Here is a 20,746-nt window from a genome sequence, read left to right as displayed (position 1 = left end):
AAGAAAGCCAAAGCCAGGAAAGTCTCCAAGTACTACCTTTTTGGGTACTTTATTATTTTTTAAGATTTGATAAGAATTGTGTGTGTGTGTGTGTGTGTTTGTGTGTGTGTGTGTGTGTGTGTGTGTGTGTGTGTACGAGTATGCGTGCACTCCTGTGTGAGCAAGGGTTCTGAGGAGGCTGTTGGAGCCCCGAAAGCTGGTACTACAGCTAGTTATGAGCCATGGATTCTGGGAATTGAACTCAAATTCCCTCAAAGTACAGGCTCTTAATTGCTGAGCCATCTCTCAAGCCTAGTTTTTATGCTTTAATCCTAGGTGCCAAACGTCTTCCTTATCTGGCAGCAGTGGCTTGACATGAGGATTCCCTTTCCCTAGAAATAGTTTTAATGCTGTAATTAAAATTAGCACTACCATCAAGGAGTAAATGTTTATTGATAAGCATTAGTGCTGATTAACAAAGAAACTTACTTATTTCTGCTACTTACCTTACCATGATTGATGGTTCTGAGTAATTCCGTTTTTTTATTAAACAAAAAATTACAGTTTAAGTTGTTTGGGTTAAGGTTATTAGATTTTGATATACTGGAAAAATATCCGTGATTAACATTGAGAAGATTGTTCTTCGGCTATTCAAATCGAGGCTTCACTGAATTGTTATAGAATCAGCGATGTAGAGGTTCTTTTTTTTTAATTATTTTATTAGATATTTTCTTCATTTACATTTCAAATGCTATCCCAAATGTCCCCTATACCCTCCCCCTGTCCTGCTCCCCTACCCACCCACTCCCACTTCTTGGCCCTGGCGTTCCCCTCTACGGGGCATATAAAGTTTGCAAGACCAAGGGGTCTCTCTTCCCAATGATGGCCGACTAGGCCATCTTCTGCTATGTATGCAGCTAGAGACATGAGCTCTGGGGGTACTGGTTAGCTCATATTGTTGTTCCNCCTATAGGGTTGCAGACCCCTTCAGCTCCTTGGGTACATTCTCTAGCTCCTCCATTGGGGGCCCTGTGTTCCATCCAATAGCTGACTGTGGGCAGATGTAGAATTTATAATAGTTGTAAAATACGGGAAGAAGTGCATTTAGAGGTGTGGAGTGCAATTTTCATTATAAAAATACATGTGTGTATAGAAGGGCTGGATTATGATATTAAAAATAAAATACTGAGACTATTTGAAGAGTTTTTAAAATCTCATCTTTAAATAAAAATCCACCTGTGAGTTTTATAAAATATATAGCCATTATGGCAAAAATAAGCATGAATTCTTTAATTTTTAAAAGATAGCAGTTTTTCTTGACTGATTTAAATAATGACTCAAGTCAGCTTGATTTAAATTTAGCTGAGTCTACTGCTAAAACTGCAGGTGTTTACTGACTAACTGGAGAAGTGAGTATAATTTTAATGTAGATAAGAGACGCTCTGGTGGCCACTGTGTGCTGGGAGTTTGGTAATAGAGTATGGAGTAAGTCCTTGTTATCTTTGGAAGAGCACATTCTATGAAATATATGGTTCACATGTTAAGAAATCTTGGCCATTTGGAGGAACCCTCTGAAAGACATAGCCACATCTTTGGAAGTCATCTCTTCTGCTTCCATGTGACTAAGATTTATAACAGATAGTATTTATTAGGTATGAATGAGGTTGGGGAAGGGTCCTTGATTTAGTAAGGCCTAGTGGTGTGTGTGTGTGTGTGTGTCTGTGCGCGCGTGTGCGTGTGCGCGTGTGTAAGGTGAGGTTAATTCCTCATAACAGTGGACATTATTGGCAAACGCTTAACTTTTTAACCTTGGTACAAGAGACATGAACTCAGGTCCTTATGTTTGTACTGACTGAGCTGTCTTTCCAGCCCCTTGGGATAGTCTAAAATTAATTTTTTATTTGTTTGTTGTGTTTTTATTTTATCCTTTTAAGATTTACTTTTGCTTATGCATGTATGCAAGAGGTTTTTTTGTTTTGTTCTGTTTTGTTTTGTTTGTTTTTTGTTGTTGTTGGTTTTGAGACAGGGTCTCACTGTATAGCTCTTGCTGGCCTGAAACTCTTATGTAAACAAAGCTGGCTTCAAATTCACAGAAATTTGCCTGACTCTGTTTCCTCATTGCTGAGATTAAAAGTATATGCCTCCATGTCCAGCTCCGTAGAGGTTGATGTGCTTGGTGTTCAAGCAGTATCCATAGAGGCCGGAGAAGGGTACCTGGAACTACAAACAGTTGTGTGCTGCCCGTCTGGGTGCTGGGAACTGACCCAGGGTCCTTTGCAAGAGCAGTAATCACTCACACCCACTGAGTTCTCCTAACTCACTGTCTAGCACTGAGTCTTTGGAACTTCTTCTAATGATCTAAATTATTTTCTGAAATAAAACACGTCTAGAAATATTCTGGAAATATGAATGTCCAGAGAATGTGATTCTGTTAACACCTCTGTCTGGGTGTCTATAAATAAAAGGTATTAGTAAGTGTGAAAGGTTTAATAGATTGTAACTCTGGTTTTTTAATTTGCATTTGTGATTCATAAGGTTGCTTTTTTTTTTTTTTTTTTTTTTTTTTTTTTTTTAAATTCTGGAGGTCTTAGCTGTGACACAGTTGCCACAGGCCTTCAGAGTGCCATTTTATAGATGTTGACACCAGAAGACCCTGATCCCCAGCCTTCAACCCTGGGTTTTCCCAGAATACAGGTTGCAGAGGAGGAAAAAACAAAATCGCTGTGTCCAAATCTCATCAAACACCGGATTCTAAGTGACTGTAAATATTGAATGTTACTTTAGCCACCTTAGCCTGTGACAAATTAAACAGACCGTGAACTTCACTGAACTTGGTGCCTTAGGGATCACTGGGTGGAGCAGGAGCTGGCAGCGGAGCATGAAAGAGCTTGATTCCCCCACAGGTTTTGTGACTCCTCTTGAGATGAAGGTCAAATTATCTTTTCTCCTGGCTGCCGGGGAGACTCAACAGGTTGGGGCTTTTAAGGATTTTCCCAAGGTGAGTCAGGGGTGAGTAAGGATATTGAGTCAGAGGCTTTAGTGTGCTGAGACAGCAGATCCTGGTCGGAGAGAGGACCACACACCATGGGTGGCCCAGAGCAGTAGGCTGATGTGATGGAAAGTGCTAACTAACATCCCTCAACTTCTGGAAGGTGAGAGACACAGGGAGACCGCCATCCAGCTCCCGGTGATATTGAACTTCTGGACCTCAGAGACCAACTTCCTGTTAAATCCGGTCTTCTTTGATTGAGGCTACCTCCTGGTGACTAGGACCATCATTCTGAGCAGTCTGCCTTTCTTCCTCAGCTCTATTTGGGTTTCTTGTACTCCTTTCTCCTTCCTTCCAGCCCTCCTGTTTTCCCCAGAGCATCGCACACCCCCATCCCCCACTGCCTCCATCCTGTGTGCTGTCCATTACTCCAGTCCAGCTCATTGCCCTTGGGTCCTGTGCCTATCCAGGAAACATTTCCCTACAGATATCCCTCTGCCCAGGTTCTCCTTCCAGGGATTGACTCTCTGTCCTGACTGAAAAGGACAGATACGTGAGAACTGTCTTTGAATTCATCATCTCCCACCTTCTCTAGGCTTGGCTGTGTCTTTCCCTTGGAGTTCAGCCATGGCATCTTAAAACTTATTTCTCTCTCTCTCTCTCTCTCTCTCTCTCTCTCTCTCTCTCTCTCTCTCTCTCACATACATTTTCATATAGAGTCCAACATGGGCTTTATGGGGTGAGCCAGATGATTTTTCTATACCCCTACGTCAGAAGCCCACACGTTATTTTTATTTATTTATTTTTTAGCCTCACAGAAACCCCTAGGTTCTCATCCTTGCCTGGACTCTTGAATTTCCTCTTGTGCTTCCTGTCTCCCTAGACTGTCAGTCCTGTGACTAAGGTAGCATTCAGAATGGCTTAGCTCTCTCCTAGCTCAAGTCCTACGCAGGTTTATATAAATCCACCACAGTACACTCACTGCCCCACCCCCTTGATGCTCCCACAATGCCTTGGGCTTAACTGACCATCTGAACCCTGACCATATTCTCCACTCTGCAGTGACTGTTCATCTCTCCTGGGACAATAATTGCCACATAGAGGCACCTGACAGAAAGATCCTGCGTAAGAGGATGACTTCCCTAAGAGTGAGGCCGCTTTCATTAGCAACTCTTACGAAGGGGGGGGGGGGCATGGGGTCAGTACATGGTCCTTCTGTCAGAAAAACTAGGTCCTTATATTTCGACTAACTCTGTTGTTCAAATACATTTTGTATTGGGAGCTAAATAATAATCTTTCGTTATGAGCCTTTGTCCTCAGCTTTGGACTGTTACTTCTTCTCTTCCTCCTCTTCTGTTTTCCTGAAACAGGTTCTATGGAACTAAGGATGACTTTGAACTCCAGATATTCCTCCCCTCCACCTCTCAAGTCCTGGGATGACAGACATGTGCCCCTACACACCAAGGTGTTCGCTTTTATTTGATGTGAAAAGGCTTAGCCTAGGTTTTTGTTGTTGTTGTTATTGTTGTTTTGTTTTTGTTTGTTTGTTTGTTTGTTTTTAGTTTTTCAAGACAGGGTTTCTCTGTATAGCCCTGGCTGTCCTGGAACTCACTTTGTAGACCAAGCTGGCCTCAAACTCAGAAATCCGCCTGGCTACTCAGTGAGTTCCAGGGAAGCCTAAGGCTGAAGTGTGAGACATCATCAACAGCAAATGAGAGAACTTTTTAAAAAATGACACCAGGGCTTCCAGGTGTTATTCCACGAATATTGAAGACTATAGTTGAGGCATCTCCTCCTGCCCTGAATGTTATTCTGTGGATAAACTTGCTCAGAGGATACCTAACATACTTTAGAAAAAAAATTGTTCTCACTAGAGAGAGACCTATTGGTTTTTAAAAATCTGTTCTGTTCTCAGAAGGGAAATAAGCTTTAACTTGGGAACTGCAATTTACTCATGGAGTTGTCTTCTGGGTCTGGGGGAGGACTTAACCTAACAAGTGTGAGTTAAGTGACTCTGGGTGAATCTGATCCTGAAAAGCAAACATACATAGAGTATGTGATAGTGAACTTGGTAGAAGGCATTACAGACGTTTCTGGGAAAATTCATGACTTCTGGTTTGCTTATTCTTCTCTCCCGACTCCCCACTCCCTGGCTTCTGGCCTGAACAGGCAGCCTCTCTTTTGCCCTTCAGTTTCGTCATTTCTCAAAATCAAATGAGAAGACTCCCAGCTGCCTTTTAGTCGAGGTGTGGTAGGAATGAATGTGTTGTAATGCGTCCTTTAAAATAGATAGGCATTTGATACCAAGATAGACAAAGTCAAAATTGTTACTGTCTACGGTTGGCCCATGATGCTTTGGTAAAATATGTTTTGACCCTTTGCAAGACACTGCCTAAGGGCTTGACGGGACTCAGGCTTTCCCTTGTTCTTTGTCACACTAGCAGCGTATGTTGTACAATGCAATATATTTTACAAGACTATCTTTGGGTGGTTAGAAGAGGTCACCTAACCTGGGTAGAGAAAGGATTTTAGTTAAGACAGAAACAAAAGACTTTCTTGTCCTTTCTCCCTTCTTCTTCCGTCCTCCAAGAAGTAGTGTCCACATATAACAGGGTGAGATGAGACATGGCTATTTATCCCATGTCAACCTGACTTCACGAGAGTTTAGGAACCCTGGAACTACAATGCCTGAGTTCAACTGAGTTGAAATTGACCCCTTGGCTCTCATAGGTTCTCTCTGCTGAGAAGCATCTGAGTTCACTTCCGGCCTTGTAAAGGGATGGGGAAGTGCCTTAATTGGTAGAAATGGAATTTGGGTAGAACTTTTCTCAGAACTCGACTTTATGCCAAGGGGATAGTTAAAGGATTCTTCCCAGAAAGAAGGCCCCCTTGCTAGTACCTGCTATGAGCTCCACCACCTTCCTTGGTGGCTTCTTTTTATATTTTAAGTATCTTTGGAAACAGTGTGCAAATAAACCTACCATTCACTGCTACTGCGCAGAGCACACCCCACTCACTTTTCAGAATAGATTGAGTGTCCGTGGCTCAGCCATGGAGCTTTGAGAGAACCCAAACGAAGCTAGGAATGTGACAACTGATAGGATGTGGCGGAAGAGTTCTCAAGGCCTAGATCTGTATGAAATGACATGTTGAACGTCTTTGAGGGGAGATTTTGTTTAGCTTCCAAAACAAAATAAAAACAGAGCAGAACGAAACAAAACAAAACAAGAAAAAAAAAATGAGAGCATTGGGCTGAGTGAGGTAATTACACTGTCAGCACACACCGAACCTTTGCCAGTGCTTGGAAAAGAGCCAAAGCTAGACAAGGAAGCTTCAAGGCATGCTGTTGTTCAAGCATGCTTTCTCCATGTGCTTGCACATAGGGACACGTCAGGGGTGATTCCTGATGGACAGTGACACCCTACCCCCCCCCCCCAAGCAGTATTATAGAGAGTCTAGATTGTTGACATTTTGTGTGTCCAGCATTCTGTTTGTCTTGGCTGGGAATGTAAGAGCCTGGTTGTGTCTAGGCTCTTGCAGCATCTCAGCTACGGTTTCTCCCTCTGGATGCTGGGAACGGAGTCGAGGGTTTCATAATTGCTCCATTGCGTACTCTACCATGGAGATAATCCTCCACTGTTCAGGTGCGTGCGTGCGTGCATGCATGCGTGCGCGAGTGTGTAAGGTATGCGCACCTGTATGCATTATGAGTTCTGATGGGCTTCTGCATACCCTCTGAGAGGCCATAGAAGATCTTCTGCTCTGTCACTTTCTGCATTATTCCCTCAACACAAGAACTCTTAGCAAACCTGAGCTAGGATAGCATCCAGAAAGCCCCAGCAAACACCCACCTCTACACCACAAGATTTACAGGTGCTTGCTCAACTACGTCCAACATTTTTTTCATGGAGTTTGGGTGTACAAAGTCCTCGGCCTCTGGGGCTAGGGGTAGGAGTTTGGAGGGATCACAGTATTGGTGTGCCAACTTCAAACTGTAGGCATTTAAAGTAACTCAGGTGCCTGGCTTCCTGTGTACACAAAAGGATAAGAAATTCCCTGTAGAGGAGGCATTCTCTGGGTCTCCTGCTCTGCTTTACATTTAGAGCAGGTTGCTGCTTTTGGCTGACCTTGGCCCGGTTCAAATTCTGGCTTGGTTGCTCTTCCTAAGAGACCCTTCATCTCTTGTCATCTCCTCTTCACGACTTTGTGAAGATCAAATGAAAAAAAAACTCGAGTGCACAATATAATCCTGCCTATGATGTCTGTTTGAAAACTATTCTAATCCCTTTACGTTGTGTGCGTTAAACAGTAGCTCAGAATGTGAATCCTTTCCACAAACAAGTTGAAAGCAACAAGCAGGCAGGGCTCTTTGGATAACTTGCATTTGGACCGCCCTGCATTGGGGATCTTGTTTCTGCCTCTCTAACGTGCCAGTGGTGGAGCCGCTGGGTTAGAGGGGAACTGGTCCCTTCGATCATGAACATGAGTTTACCCTTACCCTTTAGTTTTTGCACAGCAAGTCCCAAAGCATAAATTGCATTGATCTTGTTTCTCAGAAGTGTCTACCACGTTTAGGAGAGGCTTAAAGTAAGACTAATGAGCAAGGCGGGCGCTGAACTGGTTTGTCCACCGGAGATGGAAATTTAAATGTGATTAATTTTGGATTGGTGATCAGTGTCTAAGGAACATGTGTTTTTTTAGCCGACCCAGCTTTGCTAATGCAACAGTGACGTCAGGCAGCTGTCTAACACAGATTTGCTGCCACAGCGGCAAGTGGTCACCTCCACAAAAGCCGGGATTTCTACTTAAGGGCGCAGAGCAGTCTTCTGCCTAATGCGTTTTAAATTAAGAGGTGACTGTGGGCAATCTAATAAAACAGCCAAATACCAGGATATGAAGAAAATGTGAGCCTTAAGTACCCATGCCCCAGCATGCGCAGAGAATCAAAACATTGACTGTACAAACTGAAACGCCACTCCTCCCGCCTGTGGCGGTTGGCAGCCTGAGAATCCCAGGATTGAGGGGTTAACGGCAGGACCCGGGTGGAGATTTGTGAGAACAGATGGGAAGAAGCCTCGGGCACCGTGCCTTGTCAGGGTTCAACCGCGACGCAGGCCAATTGGAGTGAGGGGTGGGGGTGGGGTGGTCTCTGCAGTGAGGATGCTCCTCCGTGGGAAGCCCTGAGCTCCTTTCTCAGCCCTCCGGGCAGCACTCACTGGCTGTCTCCTACTGCAGAGCCACGTGGATGTGTCTTTGTTGGTCTAGAGTGCCTGCTGCAGTGCCCCTCAGCCCAGCCCGGGAGACCCCTCTGTATTTGCTTTGGGTTTCCTGGTAGTGCAGACCCTCCCTGGCTGACACAGTCAAATGTGAGATGATGAAAAGCAGCCACCCCCCCAGCACTCCAGCTTTGGAGCCTTCCTGGCCCATCACCACTCAGGAAGCCCTTGAAATAAGGTGAACAGAGAAAATATTGCCAGGACCTCTGCAGAGGCACCCCTCACCTCCCGCCCCCCGCCCCCGCCCCCGCCCCAGCCCTCTGATTACATACACTAAGTGCTGGCTATCTGTGTAAATAACCTTCTCTTCCCCGCCTCCCTCCACCCCTCTGCTTCCCCTCGCCCCCCACCCCCTGCTCTTAGGCTCTCTGGCGTGATAAATAGCCAGGCTACTGCACAGCGTGCACCAACACCTGGGAATAATCATGCAAAAATAACAGTGAGAGACTGCGGCGCGTCTGTTCTTGACATTAACTTTCTTCAGTTTGACAGGCTGCCACCACCAGCTGTTAGACTTACGAGCCTTTTTTTTTTTTTCCCTTCCCCTTCCCCTGCCCCCTCCACCCCCACCCTGAGATGGCTGCTTTCCTCTTTTGGGCTTTAATAGGTTACATCAGTGTCCCATCAAGATGACCGACAAGAGCTTTGGCAAAGGAACCTCTGCTTTAATTGGCCAATACTTTTTTTTTTTTTCCTGATCTGTAATTTTCGCTATTAGTACTGTATAGCATCCCCCCTCCACCGTGAGTTTTAAATGAGCGCTGTTTTACTAGAGGTATGTCCCCCCTCCCCCAACCAGGAAGGTATGCAGAGCTGCCTTTCTTGAACTGCCTTTTGTACTAAAGCCTAACCTTTGGCCTCTCAAGACCAAACCACTCATCAACTTCCCTTCATTCATTCAAGTCTCAGATATATTTGCCATGGTGGTAATAATTCTGACAGTAGTGCTGGCTCCGACTAACTGAGTGTTACTCTGTCCTATGCCCTGAATTAAGGTTGCTTGTAAGATACCCTGTCACATTATCTAGGGGCTATTTCTGGTTGGCTTTTGTTTGTGAGCCATACAGAGAGATCTAGTGGCTTGCCGGAGTGAGCATCCATAGCGAATAACCAAGCTAGGATTTCCACTCTGAAGGCCATACTGTCTGCACCACACTGCTGATCATGAACGTCCCACCTCTTACACTCTTCCCTTGAACACAGCTCTACAACTGAAGTTGTCATTTCAACTCATTTTCCATTAATTAGTGTTGATTGATTCTCTTGTTGAAGCTTGTCAGCCTTGGGGGAATAGGAGCTTGGGCCCACTCTTTTTTTTCTTTTATCTTTTTTTTTTTCCTTTTCTTTCTTTTTTTGCTGTTTCAGGTTGCTCAGAGTTTAGGAGAAGTAGCTCTTTAGTGGATGTGGGGGTTGAGGGGGGCAGGAGTAAATTTTTGGGAAAGCCCTGTGAGAAAATGTGCAATTGGAGAGTGGAAGACTTCTTGGTAATGCAGGACTCTTCAGGACCTCCAGGATACTCTTGTGGTTGCTAGGAGACTATAAAATGGGTGTGGCTCATACCAGAGGATGGATGGCTACCAGGTGTCAGTGTTTGAAAGAGCCCTTTTCCTCAGGCTGAGCTTCTCTGGGTCAAGATCCCCCCCCCCTTTTCTTATACTTTAATACATTTTAACCAAACTTAGCTATGCATTTAGAGGGGATTACGGATTTATTTTAAATATAGTAGCATATAAAAAGCAGCTTTGTAAGGTTGTGTATAGGGTTTAGAGAGCTGGAATATAGCAGACTAGGGGAATCTGCCACCCTCTAAGAGAGTGTTTACAGAGATGTACCCAGTCTTACTGCAACCCTGTGCAGGTGTTGATCATCACTTACTACCTACTACTCACTACAGATCATTTGAACTGTACCCTGTCCTGAACATTCCCTTTTGCATGAGCTATCTCAGTTTTCCTTGCAACCCGGTGGGTGTGACAGACATTAACCATGCCCATTTCTTAGACTCTGGTCCTGAGGTTAGCTGTCATTGACTTAGGTTCCCATCTAGCATGATAAAGCCAGGACTTGAACCCAGGCCTCCTGTTCACGAAACCCTAGTTCCACCCCTTCAGCTGCCCTGCTCAGAAGCTGCTGCCGCCCCCGCAGCAGACAGGCCTATGGAATGGCTTGCAGTCCTCTCTGCCTTAGGAAGCTTCATTGGCTGAAGAAACTATGCCTTCAGTGTAGAGCAGTGACCTGAGAAGTTGCTTAAAAGGAGTTGGTCTTTTTGTATAACTATTGAGGCAGGGTGTGATCCCAGAATGAGGGCAGCTGGAGAATGCACAGATTGAAGCCGGATCATTCTGTTTAAGGTAACCCTGTATCAACAAATACTAAATTAACTGTAATGTATCCTTTAAGGTCCTGCTTATGGACATGGTATGTGTGTTCTGTGTGTAACACCATGACATACATGAGAGAACTGAAACCTTCACAGAGGAACATTTCCACCAGGCATTACCTGGTAGAAATGACTGACCATATTCTCTGAATGTTACCCTCAGTTTTAGTCTCCTGGGGTAGGTGAATTTCTTACTGCCGTGTGTTCTCGACTGCCCTGGCTGACATCTGAGCTAGCTTATTGCTCTTACCCAAAAGTGGGACACAAGTTTCCTTAGGATTGAGTGTGTAGATCTAGGGAGCCTTCTTTCTGGAACACTCTGTGATGGCCTCGGGCAAAGTTTAGAGGCATAGACACACAAGAGTGGCATGTGGCTGATATGAGGAATTCGAGCTCCACGAAGCTCCATTTCCAGTCATTAATTGAGCTAATGGAAATTCAGATTCTTCTCCAAGCTCCTAAGTATTGGTAAATAAGAGGAATGCTTTTTAAAAATCTCAAGGCGGCCAAATAAAACACTCTGGGAGTGGCTGTAATTCCCATCCTTCTTTCCATTTGGTAACCTGTAGTGAGGAGGGCCTGCTGAAGGCCACATGGGTGGTCTTTGTGCCCCACCTCCCCAAGGCACATAGAGCTGTGGGGGAGAACAGGGGCAGTTCTTCTGGAAACAGCAGTTATGGGTTCCATGAGGAGAAGAGAGAATACTTCACTTGTGTCGATCAAAGATTTGCATATTTGAGGTCATATTACCTACCAGGTGTTCAGGCCTTTAGACTATTATCATTTTATGAGTAAGTTCATATTTATAGTCAAAGTTTCTGAACCTCCACTTCCTTGTTTTAAATCATGTTGGATGGGACTTGTGTCTTACCACTAACTCACATTTTGGATTGTGTTCATGAAAACTGGCTTTTGGGACGAGTTCGTTACCAAGAAACCCAAACTCTTCAGGAATTTGGACTTAGGGTTGGGAGTGGCTCGCCGTGATCAGAGCATAGACGGGGTCTGCACACGACCTGGGTTTTGCTCCCCCCCCCTGGAATTCTAGAAGTATCTCCAATACTGTGGGGTGTGTCTGATCTGTCTCTAAGTGGGGTTGTGTTGAAATGGGTATTTAATGCAGAAGCAGGTGTGATGAGGTTTGTGAGCAACATTAGAAGACTGAAGAATCCATTTTCCAAATTGAGAAAAGTGGACCTTAGTCAGGGAGGTTAAAGGACTAGGAAGGGTCACAGGCTAATTAGTGGCAGGTCTGGAGCCAAAGTCCTAGTGGGAGTGCTCGCTGCACCCAGACAGGTCCCACTCTTGGTCTGTTCAGTCCGTGCCGGCTGAATCTAAACTACAGCTCTCTTGGACTACTTGAGGCTATTTTCAGAAAAAACATTCCATATTTATCCCTTTAGCATTAAACCATCACCTCACAGTTTTTAATTTTGTAGTGTGATTCTGATCTCACACAAGTTTTTATCTGCAATAAAGACTGTAGTTAAGATTGCGTGCCCCCCCCCCCCCCCCCCCCCCCCCCATTTCCTAACCCTATAAGAACCCCTTACTTCTGAGGGACTGGGTCGACTCCCCCCCCCCCGTCTCTGCCTTAATTTCCTTCCGAAGATCCCCTTTCCTCTTTATCAGCCCCCAGTTTAAACAGGAACTTGCTGTGCTAACTTTGATCCACTTTAAGCAGCCAGTAAGGCATAAATCACCTTATCTAAGACTTGGCCCTGCTGAGGGCTTTTCTTTCTGGGACTCTGCATCAGGAATGCAGAACAATAAAAAGTATGGTGCAAAAGAAGTTTTATGGCAGCTTTGAGAGCAGGAAATTAAGTTTCTTTAACATGCAGATGGGTGAAGGGCTGTTCTCAGGCAACTAGAAGAGCCTCAGAGGAAAGAATGTCAGTTGATAATCATTTTAGGTAGGATGCAAATTGTAGAAGGTCCTCTGGTCATTTCATCCTGGAGCCCACACAGACAACTAACTAACTGCCTCTGCTGTTTAAGAAGCACAATTTCTCATCTGACTCCGTTGAAATACTCTTTTTGTTTTTCTTGCAACAAAAACTGTGTAATATTACATCTGTAGGCAAAGACTGCAAAGTAGACTTTATGAAGCAAGGGATGTATGCACAACAGATGGAGTTTTACTAGGTCAACCATCTGTGTGTCCTTCTTAACATTTACTGTCTGCTAACCCAACTGATGGCAAATACAAGATGCTGTTCCGTGCATTGCCATTGTCTGTGCACAGTGCGTAGGTAATTCTTAGTCCCATTATACAGGTGTGTTTCTCTGTGTCTTTTTCTCAACCAATGACCTGTTTCCAAGGTCAAATCAAAGCTGTTCTGTGGTAGTCCTAGCAGTAGTTCTGTGAGCCAAATACATGTGGGCTTCGTTTTCATCTCAGCTGGGCATCTGAACTGGAGAAGAACACCTTTGCTGCCTTTCTAGGGGTGCCAAGGGGACATTCTTGGACAGCTAGGCCTTGGACTTGGCTGCCGTTCCCATTTCTTTTGGATTTTGAGATAGGGCTGCCAAGCTTTGGTCAAGTTCCTCAGTTGCCTTGATAAGATGAACCACTGAAGGCTTTGTGGTTTGGAGAGCTCAGGTTATGTTGATGCCAGGCACACACAGTTATTTATCCTCTTTATGAATTCCTGCTAAACTTCACGCTAGAACACTTAATTAGGAATTGGTTCTTAACACAGGCTAATATTCAGTTTATGTGCTTCAGTGTGTATAATCAAGTTATAAATTTTATGTATTCAGCAGAGTAAGTTAATATATTTTAGTAGTGATTTAATTCATTATGCTTTATAAAGTACTCTGAGAATAATTGTAGTCCATCTCCTTTATTTAAATGTCCAATAACATAGATATTGTTGTTTACTAAGTATTTATCAGGGTTTCTCCTTTAGATAATGTTATAATTTTGAAAATGAGGTTCCTGTGTGAATGGGAAGTAGTGTTAATTTTACAAGACATCTTTCATTCACATTTCCATAGACTAAAAGGTTGTCCATTGGTGAATTTAGAAGGCCTGCTTCTCATTTGGGAAGCTAACGCTCCCCTCTTCACCTTCCTGGACATGAAAACACAAAATGCCCATTTCTGTTGGGCTTATATTTTGGCACCATGAAAGCACTCAAAGCCTATGATAATTGCAAATGGAATGTAGAATGATGATCTGTTCTAGAAGCGATGTAAGCAGATTGCATTACAGAGAACTCCCAGAATGCATCACCCCTGCAGTAAGCCTGTCTGTCTTTCAGGTTGACCCCCTGTTTACAGTGCCGGCACCACCTCCGCCGATTGCCAGCAGTCTCGCACCTCAGATTCCGCCCTCCTACTTTCCCCCATCTTCATCCAATATTGCAGCACCAGTCGAACAGCTTTTGGTTCGGACTCGGTCCGTGGGTGTCAATACGTGTGAAGTTGGAGTAGTGACAGAGCCAGAGTGTCTTGGGCCCTGTGAACCTGGGACCAGTGTCAATTTGGAAGGGATCGTGTGGCATGAAACAGAAGAAGGTAAATATCATTTATTTTTATTTATCTCCCTCTGCCCTCTTCTCCATGATGTATCTCTGTCCATCTGTGAGGGGAATTTATTTTCCTTGTGGTTTGAGAGGGTAGAAAGGTGGTTTGTAGGTTCTCTGACTCTTGGGTTAAATAATGATCCCGTGTTCCTGGCTGCCTTTACCTTAAAGATGAGCCAGAGCCTTCAAGAGGCTTCTTCATACCGAGGGCTAACATGGAGGGCCTGTGAGAGCTGGGGTCAGGAGCAGATTTCTCCTAAAAGGTATCAGAGCTCAAGGAGGCAGAGCTCAAGTTCATTTGTGGTATGCCAGCCAGTTTGTCTGTTTCTGTGTTGTGGGGTCTTATATTTATCTATCTCCCTACTGAATCAAACAGTGCCCCTTGCGCATAGCCAAGGCCGTTGTCATGATGCAGTCAAGGATGGTTGGTGCTCAGAGCTAATGAAGCTAAGGTTAAAGGTTTAAGGCCCAGTTGAGCCAGCCATCTCTTCTTCATCACCAGACAGAACCTTTCTTGCCTCTTCACTCAGCAAGCTGTCTGGCAAGTGCAGCCCATTAGTCACCAGGGGAAAAAAATGGCCCTGGGGAACTGGATGCATCTATTACTGCCATTGGGAATATAAGCCAAGATTATCAGCCATGCCGAAAGTCCAGATCAGGTACCCATGTCTCATAGCCCATGGCGTGGGGTATTTCAAGTGGCGTGCATCATTAACAGGCCAGAAGATACTGAAAAGCAGCTCCCAGAGACGGGGAGCAGCCTGCACACCAGTTGTCTCAAGAGGACCCTTGGAAATGAACATGGGGAACCTTTGTCCCCTTTAAGCTAGGTTGGTCAAGGTTAAAAGAGATGGACAACAGCTACAAATGCTTGGGTATCTGTGAGATGAGTCAGGTCAAAGCGGAGTATGACAAGAACCGGCTGACGCTCCAACACTAGATAGGTTTGACTGAATTAAGGAGGGAGAAGGAGGAGGCAAACGCGAAGGAAGCCGATAGAATACATGCTACAGAGGCTTGGACGCAGCCCTCTGAGGGCTCTACTGCTGGGAAGAAGTAGTAGCTCTGACTGTCTCAAGAAAAAAACGAAGATTGGCGACGTCTTTGAATTCCACTATAACAGTATACGTATTTTTGTATGTTTTGTTTCTTGATAAATAATTTAAAAACAAAGATTGTAGCTGGCACCAGTGACGAAGAAAAACATTAACTATACAGTAAAGGGAGTGAAAATAGCTATAGGATTAGTTCTTGTTTGTTTAAATAGAAGTAATACCTAAACTTTAAGTTGATTTTGGAATTTTTTTTTTTTTTCCATCTTCTCTATCGATGCAGTTTAGTTTGGGTTTGCTGGCAGTCTGAAAAGCCAATTAATGCAAAACTGTGAGAAAATAGGGCTGGGAGGTGATTGAAGAGTAGAGAAATTTAAAATTTTCTTATCTTGCCTGTTTGTTTAGGACCCACTTCCAAGACCAAGGGGTCAGTTATATTGAATTCTGGGTCCCGCCCTCTCAGGTCGTCTGGTTTTCCTCCCTAGAGTTCTCCTGTAGAGCAGATAGATGGTGGAAAGGGATACAGGCTGATCCTCCCTCTTGTGGAAAGAGAATTAAGACATGAAAAACATCACAGTTAATTAGTTATATAAAGATTTTCAGCAACAGAGGGAAGAAAAAATTTGAAGAAAATATGAGCTAACTTCCATAAACTTGAAATTGAGATTTCTTGGAAAAATTCGCTCATTAAAATGAGTCGCTGTCTTCCTGTTTCTTAATGGACTCGTTGCTTGTCATGATTTTATTTATGTAAGTGTGGAATAGGGCAGGCTTCCTGCGGTGTAACCTCACTGGGTGGTAGATGTTATAAAATTAGCCACAAGCTTTCTGGGACAGTTTGGGTTATTTTTCAGTTTGCCTAGAAGTCTGTTTAGTTTCGACTTTTAACCTTGGCCTCTAATAAAAGTGGATTATTTAGAGCAGAGGGTGTTGAGGGGTCATGCTGATTAGCCAAAGCAGTGCATACATTGAAGCAGAATCCGGATGCTCTGGTCCTATGTTTAAAGAGCTTGAAGATATTGCTTTGATAGTATACAAATAATGAAAGCCATAGCGCTTCCACTCTGGCCTCTAAAAAAATGGTTTTTGATTAAAAAATATATTTTTTGAGACAAGTTCAGTCTGTATTGGAGACTGGTGTTGAATTCATGAACCACTGACCTCTGCCCTTCTAAGCATTGGGATTCCAAGCGTGTGTCACCATGCCTGGTGGTCTCCAGAATTTGATAGAATTGGTTTTCTGTGCCTTCACCCAGCCATATCTGTAGTTGCTCCTGGCAGTGCTCTGCTCTGCACTGGCTCCTGATTCTAGAAGCAAGGCATAGTAGCTGACCATGGGCAGGCCCAGTCTCCTTATTGCCTCATGGCACACGCAGATGTTTCCTTTGGTAGTGTAAGGAGCTACAGCCACTCATAGACTTACTTTTGCTGGACAAACTAGATTTCTGGCCTCTGTTTCATGTAAGAACTCATCTTTATGGAGGCCTGAGTCCTAAGATGTGTATTTAATACACAACCATTTTCAAGAAGGGTACATTTACTTTATTTCTTTCTCTGTACAGTGTGCTTAAGGCCTTGGCCCCTATTTACAAATTAAGCTCAATGGACTTTTTCTCCTTCCCAAGAAAAGCAGACATTCGGAGGCAGTTATTTTAGAGAGCTCAGAGAGGAAGGAGGAGCTTGGGTTTAGGAAAGGGAACGGTATCAAAAGAAGCAATAGTTTGTCCAATGAAGTCTGATAAAAGAAACAACTGCTTATCCTCACACTTATAACATTGTTGGGTGCCTGGGACTAAGGGCCTGTAAAGTGAGTTGAGTCAAATCCATTCTTACTATCACAGGGAGTGTTACACACACACACACACACACACACACCAAACATAAGTTGATAGTGTGGAGGTCATATGTGCCTATGTTTTAATTTGATAGTGCATTTGAATCTCAAGAATTCATAGTTACAGTCTTCATGGGACAGTGGATATTTTTGCAGCCTCTTGGAGGTGGTAGGAATGGAGACTGGTCTGGACACTGGCTTACGTATTTAGCTGCCTCCTGAATTTGGAAAGCCTCATTAGCGTTGGCTTCTTTTAGTTAGTCTTTCCTCCTCCAGTTACAACCTGTAAGTTAAATTCTAGTTGTTCAAGAACCAAGTTGTGCAAGGAAATAAAGTGTTAGTAACGAAGTGACTTCTGGAAAAAAATAGCCAGCTTCAGACTGTGTCTAATAGGAGAGAAAAAAACTATTGCTACATGTGGGTGGGTGTTCGCCTATTCCGCCCTGATCTTTCTTCTTCAAGATGAACATTTAGGAGCCATGATGGATTGTATGAAATGACTCACAGATGTTGCAGGAATTTCCATAGCATTTCACTCGTGACATTTGGGATACACATGCCTAAAATATAAGAGTTTGTTTGAAAATTTGCTCTTAAAAAATGGGGGTAAAAATTGGTGGATCCAGCACGATATGTAAATACATGTGTTGAGTTTGGCTTTAGGAGCCTTGAGTGTGTTTTCTTTAGCGGTGTGTTTAAGTGTGTAGGGGGGGCTCGATTTTCAACAGTTATTTATTTTTCATTATGTGCATGTGAGTGCATCTGTGGTCATGTACACAGGAGCACAGGTGCCCAAGAAGGTCCAAAGAGGATTTGGATTCCCAAAGCTGGAGTTACAGGTGGTTACATTGCAGGGCCCCCTGGCTGTGGGTACTGGCAACTGAACTCTTGATGGTTGAGCCGACTCTCTAGCCCCTCTGTCATGTTTCTTAGTGGACCTTTATTTGGGTAGGTGGCCACATATGAGAGAAAAAACTTGGTTCAGCTGTGTCTACCATCCATTCTTATGATAACCCTCCCCCCCCCCCTTTAGTTGCATAATGGTTAACCGAGTAAAGCCAAGGGGAGAAAGGAAAAGTGGCAATTGCCAATGATGGCCTCTTGAATGGCTATAGAGATGAGTTCTCAGCACTGCGCTGCTGGACCTCTGAGTAAGGAATGGATGCCTTTCAGACACATAGCACCCTAGGCACCGAGTCAGGCTGAGTTGGCAAGAATGTGGGTATTGATCTGGTTTGGTTAATGACCTGCTATTGATGGTATAATATTCCAAAAGTGACTGGGGGAACATGGGAGAGAAAAGGAGAGAGATGGTAGGTCCTTTGCAAGCTCCTTGATCCTTTCTCTTTAGGGGAATTTACATGTATTCATTCTCAAGTACCCAGGCATAAAATGGACTAGGGACACTTGCCTTTGCCCAGTGGTTGATAAGATCTTCCAAGAAGATGCTGAAGGATGGACGGGGAGCACCGTTGATCAGTTAGTCGTGAGGGATGTGGGAAGCCTTGACCGTTCACATGAACCACAGAGGATTTCAAGAATAGTCCTGAGGAACAACCAATTGATATCACCCTTCCTAACATAGTGGGAGGCACCTTACTGTTGAGATCTCAAATGAGCCTATAGTACTATAGGTTAATTTCTTTGTAGCTTTTGGTGGATTACTTTTGAAACCAATAGTAATGCTACTGTAGCATCTATGCTGGAGAAGGTGGATCTCACTTGCAGTTCCAGCAATCTGTAGACGGGCAGAAAGAATGTGAGCTTAGGCCAGCTTGGGATCCAGAGAGACTCTGTCTACAAACAAGCAGACAGGCAAACCAATCTTGCCCAGAGCATCAACGGGGAATTTCCTAGGCGACAGCGGAATACCAGTGGCTTACCGAGTATGACTGTAACAAGTCAGAATCATGCTGAAAGGAAGAATGCCATATAGGAATATCTTCACCTGGTGTTCTGTGACTTTGCTTCCCAATGGGGGCGAGGCTTAGGAAGTGATTGTTTTAACGGTAATTAACTGGAGAAATAAATGACTCTTTTTTTTTAAAACCATTAGAGATGTTTGTAACTTCTGCTTCTCTTGGATTCAAAGTCATAAATGTGAAGTGCAGTGAGTTTCAAGATAACTCATTAAAGGGCAAATGATCTGCATAATTGAGGATAGTCTAAAATACAGTGTTATGATTCTTATTCTGCCGTATTTACTTACTGATCCCCACCACTTCAAACAGAACATTTCTTTTAAAATTCTGATTAATTTGAGAAGAGATTACGTACTAATCCAGGCTTACACTGTTTTCTGTGACTAAGCATAGAGTTTGTGCGATGCTTTGCTGGGTGAGAAACTGTTCCTGAGGTTCATAGCTGTGTTGTTATAAGCCTGTCTGTGATTCACAGGGGCATGAAATGACACTGTTGACTTGTATGCTTCATTATCCCCTCCCATTACTGAGCTAGTCGGTGGCTGGAGCTGGTGACCAGTGCTCAGTAGAAATTTTATCAGCTCATGTATCTGTCAAAAATAAATAGTACTTTAATTACTACACTGGTAAGAAAAAGGGTTTAGCCTTGATTCTCAATGATTCTGTCATGGAGGTTTTGACAGACCAAAGGAAGCATTTTTTTTATAATTTATCCCACTGCATGCACTAGCCATGAACTTTTCCATAGCCTTCGTTGCCCGACTTAGAGTGGTGGCAATGAGAGTGAAGATAGTCCCTTGAAAGCCACCATCACTGTGGCAGAACAGTGCAGAGCTTCTATCTTCCAGGGTGCACATTCATGTGGAAAGGAAATGCACCTCAAACACCAAAGCGCGTGTTCACCGGACACAAACCCTGTCTTTGCTTCTGGTTATTCTGAGTTCAGGGTTGCTTTGTTTTTGAGAGAATCTTCCTAAGTTGTCCTAGGACCAAGCCCTCCTCCAGAGTAGCTGAGTAGCTGGAGTTTTAAGTGTAAACAGCTGTGTTCATCCAACATCTTTAAATTAAGAAAAGATTTGCAATAACAACAGAACGCTGGGAAGTGAAGTGAACACTCTTCTTGCTGAAGTAATGTGGGCACAATGTGGACAGAGTGAGCGTTGGGACTGTGTGTTTTGTTGGAAAGCCCCAGGGCAGCCACCTTTCCTGTTATCACGATGCTGCTTTCGAGCAGGACTTGGCTTCCTTGTTTTCGATCGGCATTTACTTTTTGGTGATCTCAATCCATTCTTCGGTGGTGATACCGGGCGTTAAGTAATGAAGGAGTAGCCTTGAACTCACTTCATAAAGACATTTAAAAACCCCTTTTTGTTCCTTTATCTCAAAGACAAACTTCTATATTTGAATACAGAACTTCAAGCATTTAAAAATAAATTTTTCTTAGGACTTAGGTATGACAAAAGATGAAAGTTGTCTTGTAAGGTGTATGTGTGTGCTTGTGTGTGTGTGCAAATGAAGTATTTCCCTTTTTTCCCCCAAAAGAAGGAATTTATAAAGAAAATTTGAAGGAGTCTTGATGTTACAGTGACTTTGAACTGTAGATACATTTATAATTACAAGATGGAAATGAACTTTCTATTGGAAAGAATAGCTACTGAACCATCAGACATCAGTTGAATCACTTTATTGATCTCCCTTTCCTTTCCTTTCCTTTCCTTTCCTTTCCTTTCCTTTCCTTTCCTTTCCTTTCCTTTCCTTTCCTTTCCTTTCCTTTCCTTTCCTTT

General features: G+C 43.7%; 1 protein-coding gene across 4 annotated transcripts in view; it reads left to right on the top strand.

Moving 5' to 3' along the window:
- The window catches only part of Znf608 (zinc finger protein 608), a 109,022-nt gene that overhangs the window by 33,121 nt on the left and 55,155 nt on the right, over positions 1–20,746 (top strand). For all 4 annotated transcript variants that reach the window (XM_029546724.1, XM_029546725.1, XM_021214273.2 and 1 more), the window contains one exon: positions 13,891–14,146. In XM_029546724.1, the coding sequence (XP_029402584.1) occupies positions 13,891–14,146 (256 nt within the window). The remainder of the gene's footprint in view (positions 1–13,890; positions 14,147–20,746) is intronic.

Source organism: Mus pahari, chromosome 15 (genome assembly GCF_900095145.1).
Source record: "Mus pahari chromosome 15, PAHARI_EIJ_v1.1, whole genome shotgun sequence".
Classification (NCBI taxonomy): domain Eukaryota; kingdom Metazoa; phylum Chordata; class Mammalia; order Rodentia; family Muridae; genus Mus; species Mus pahari.
Note: the sequence above shows the minus strand (reverse complement) of the source record. Positions and strands in the feature narration are given on the sequence as shown.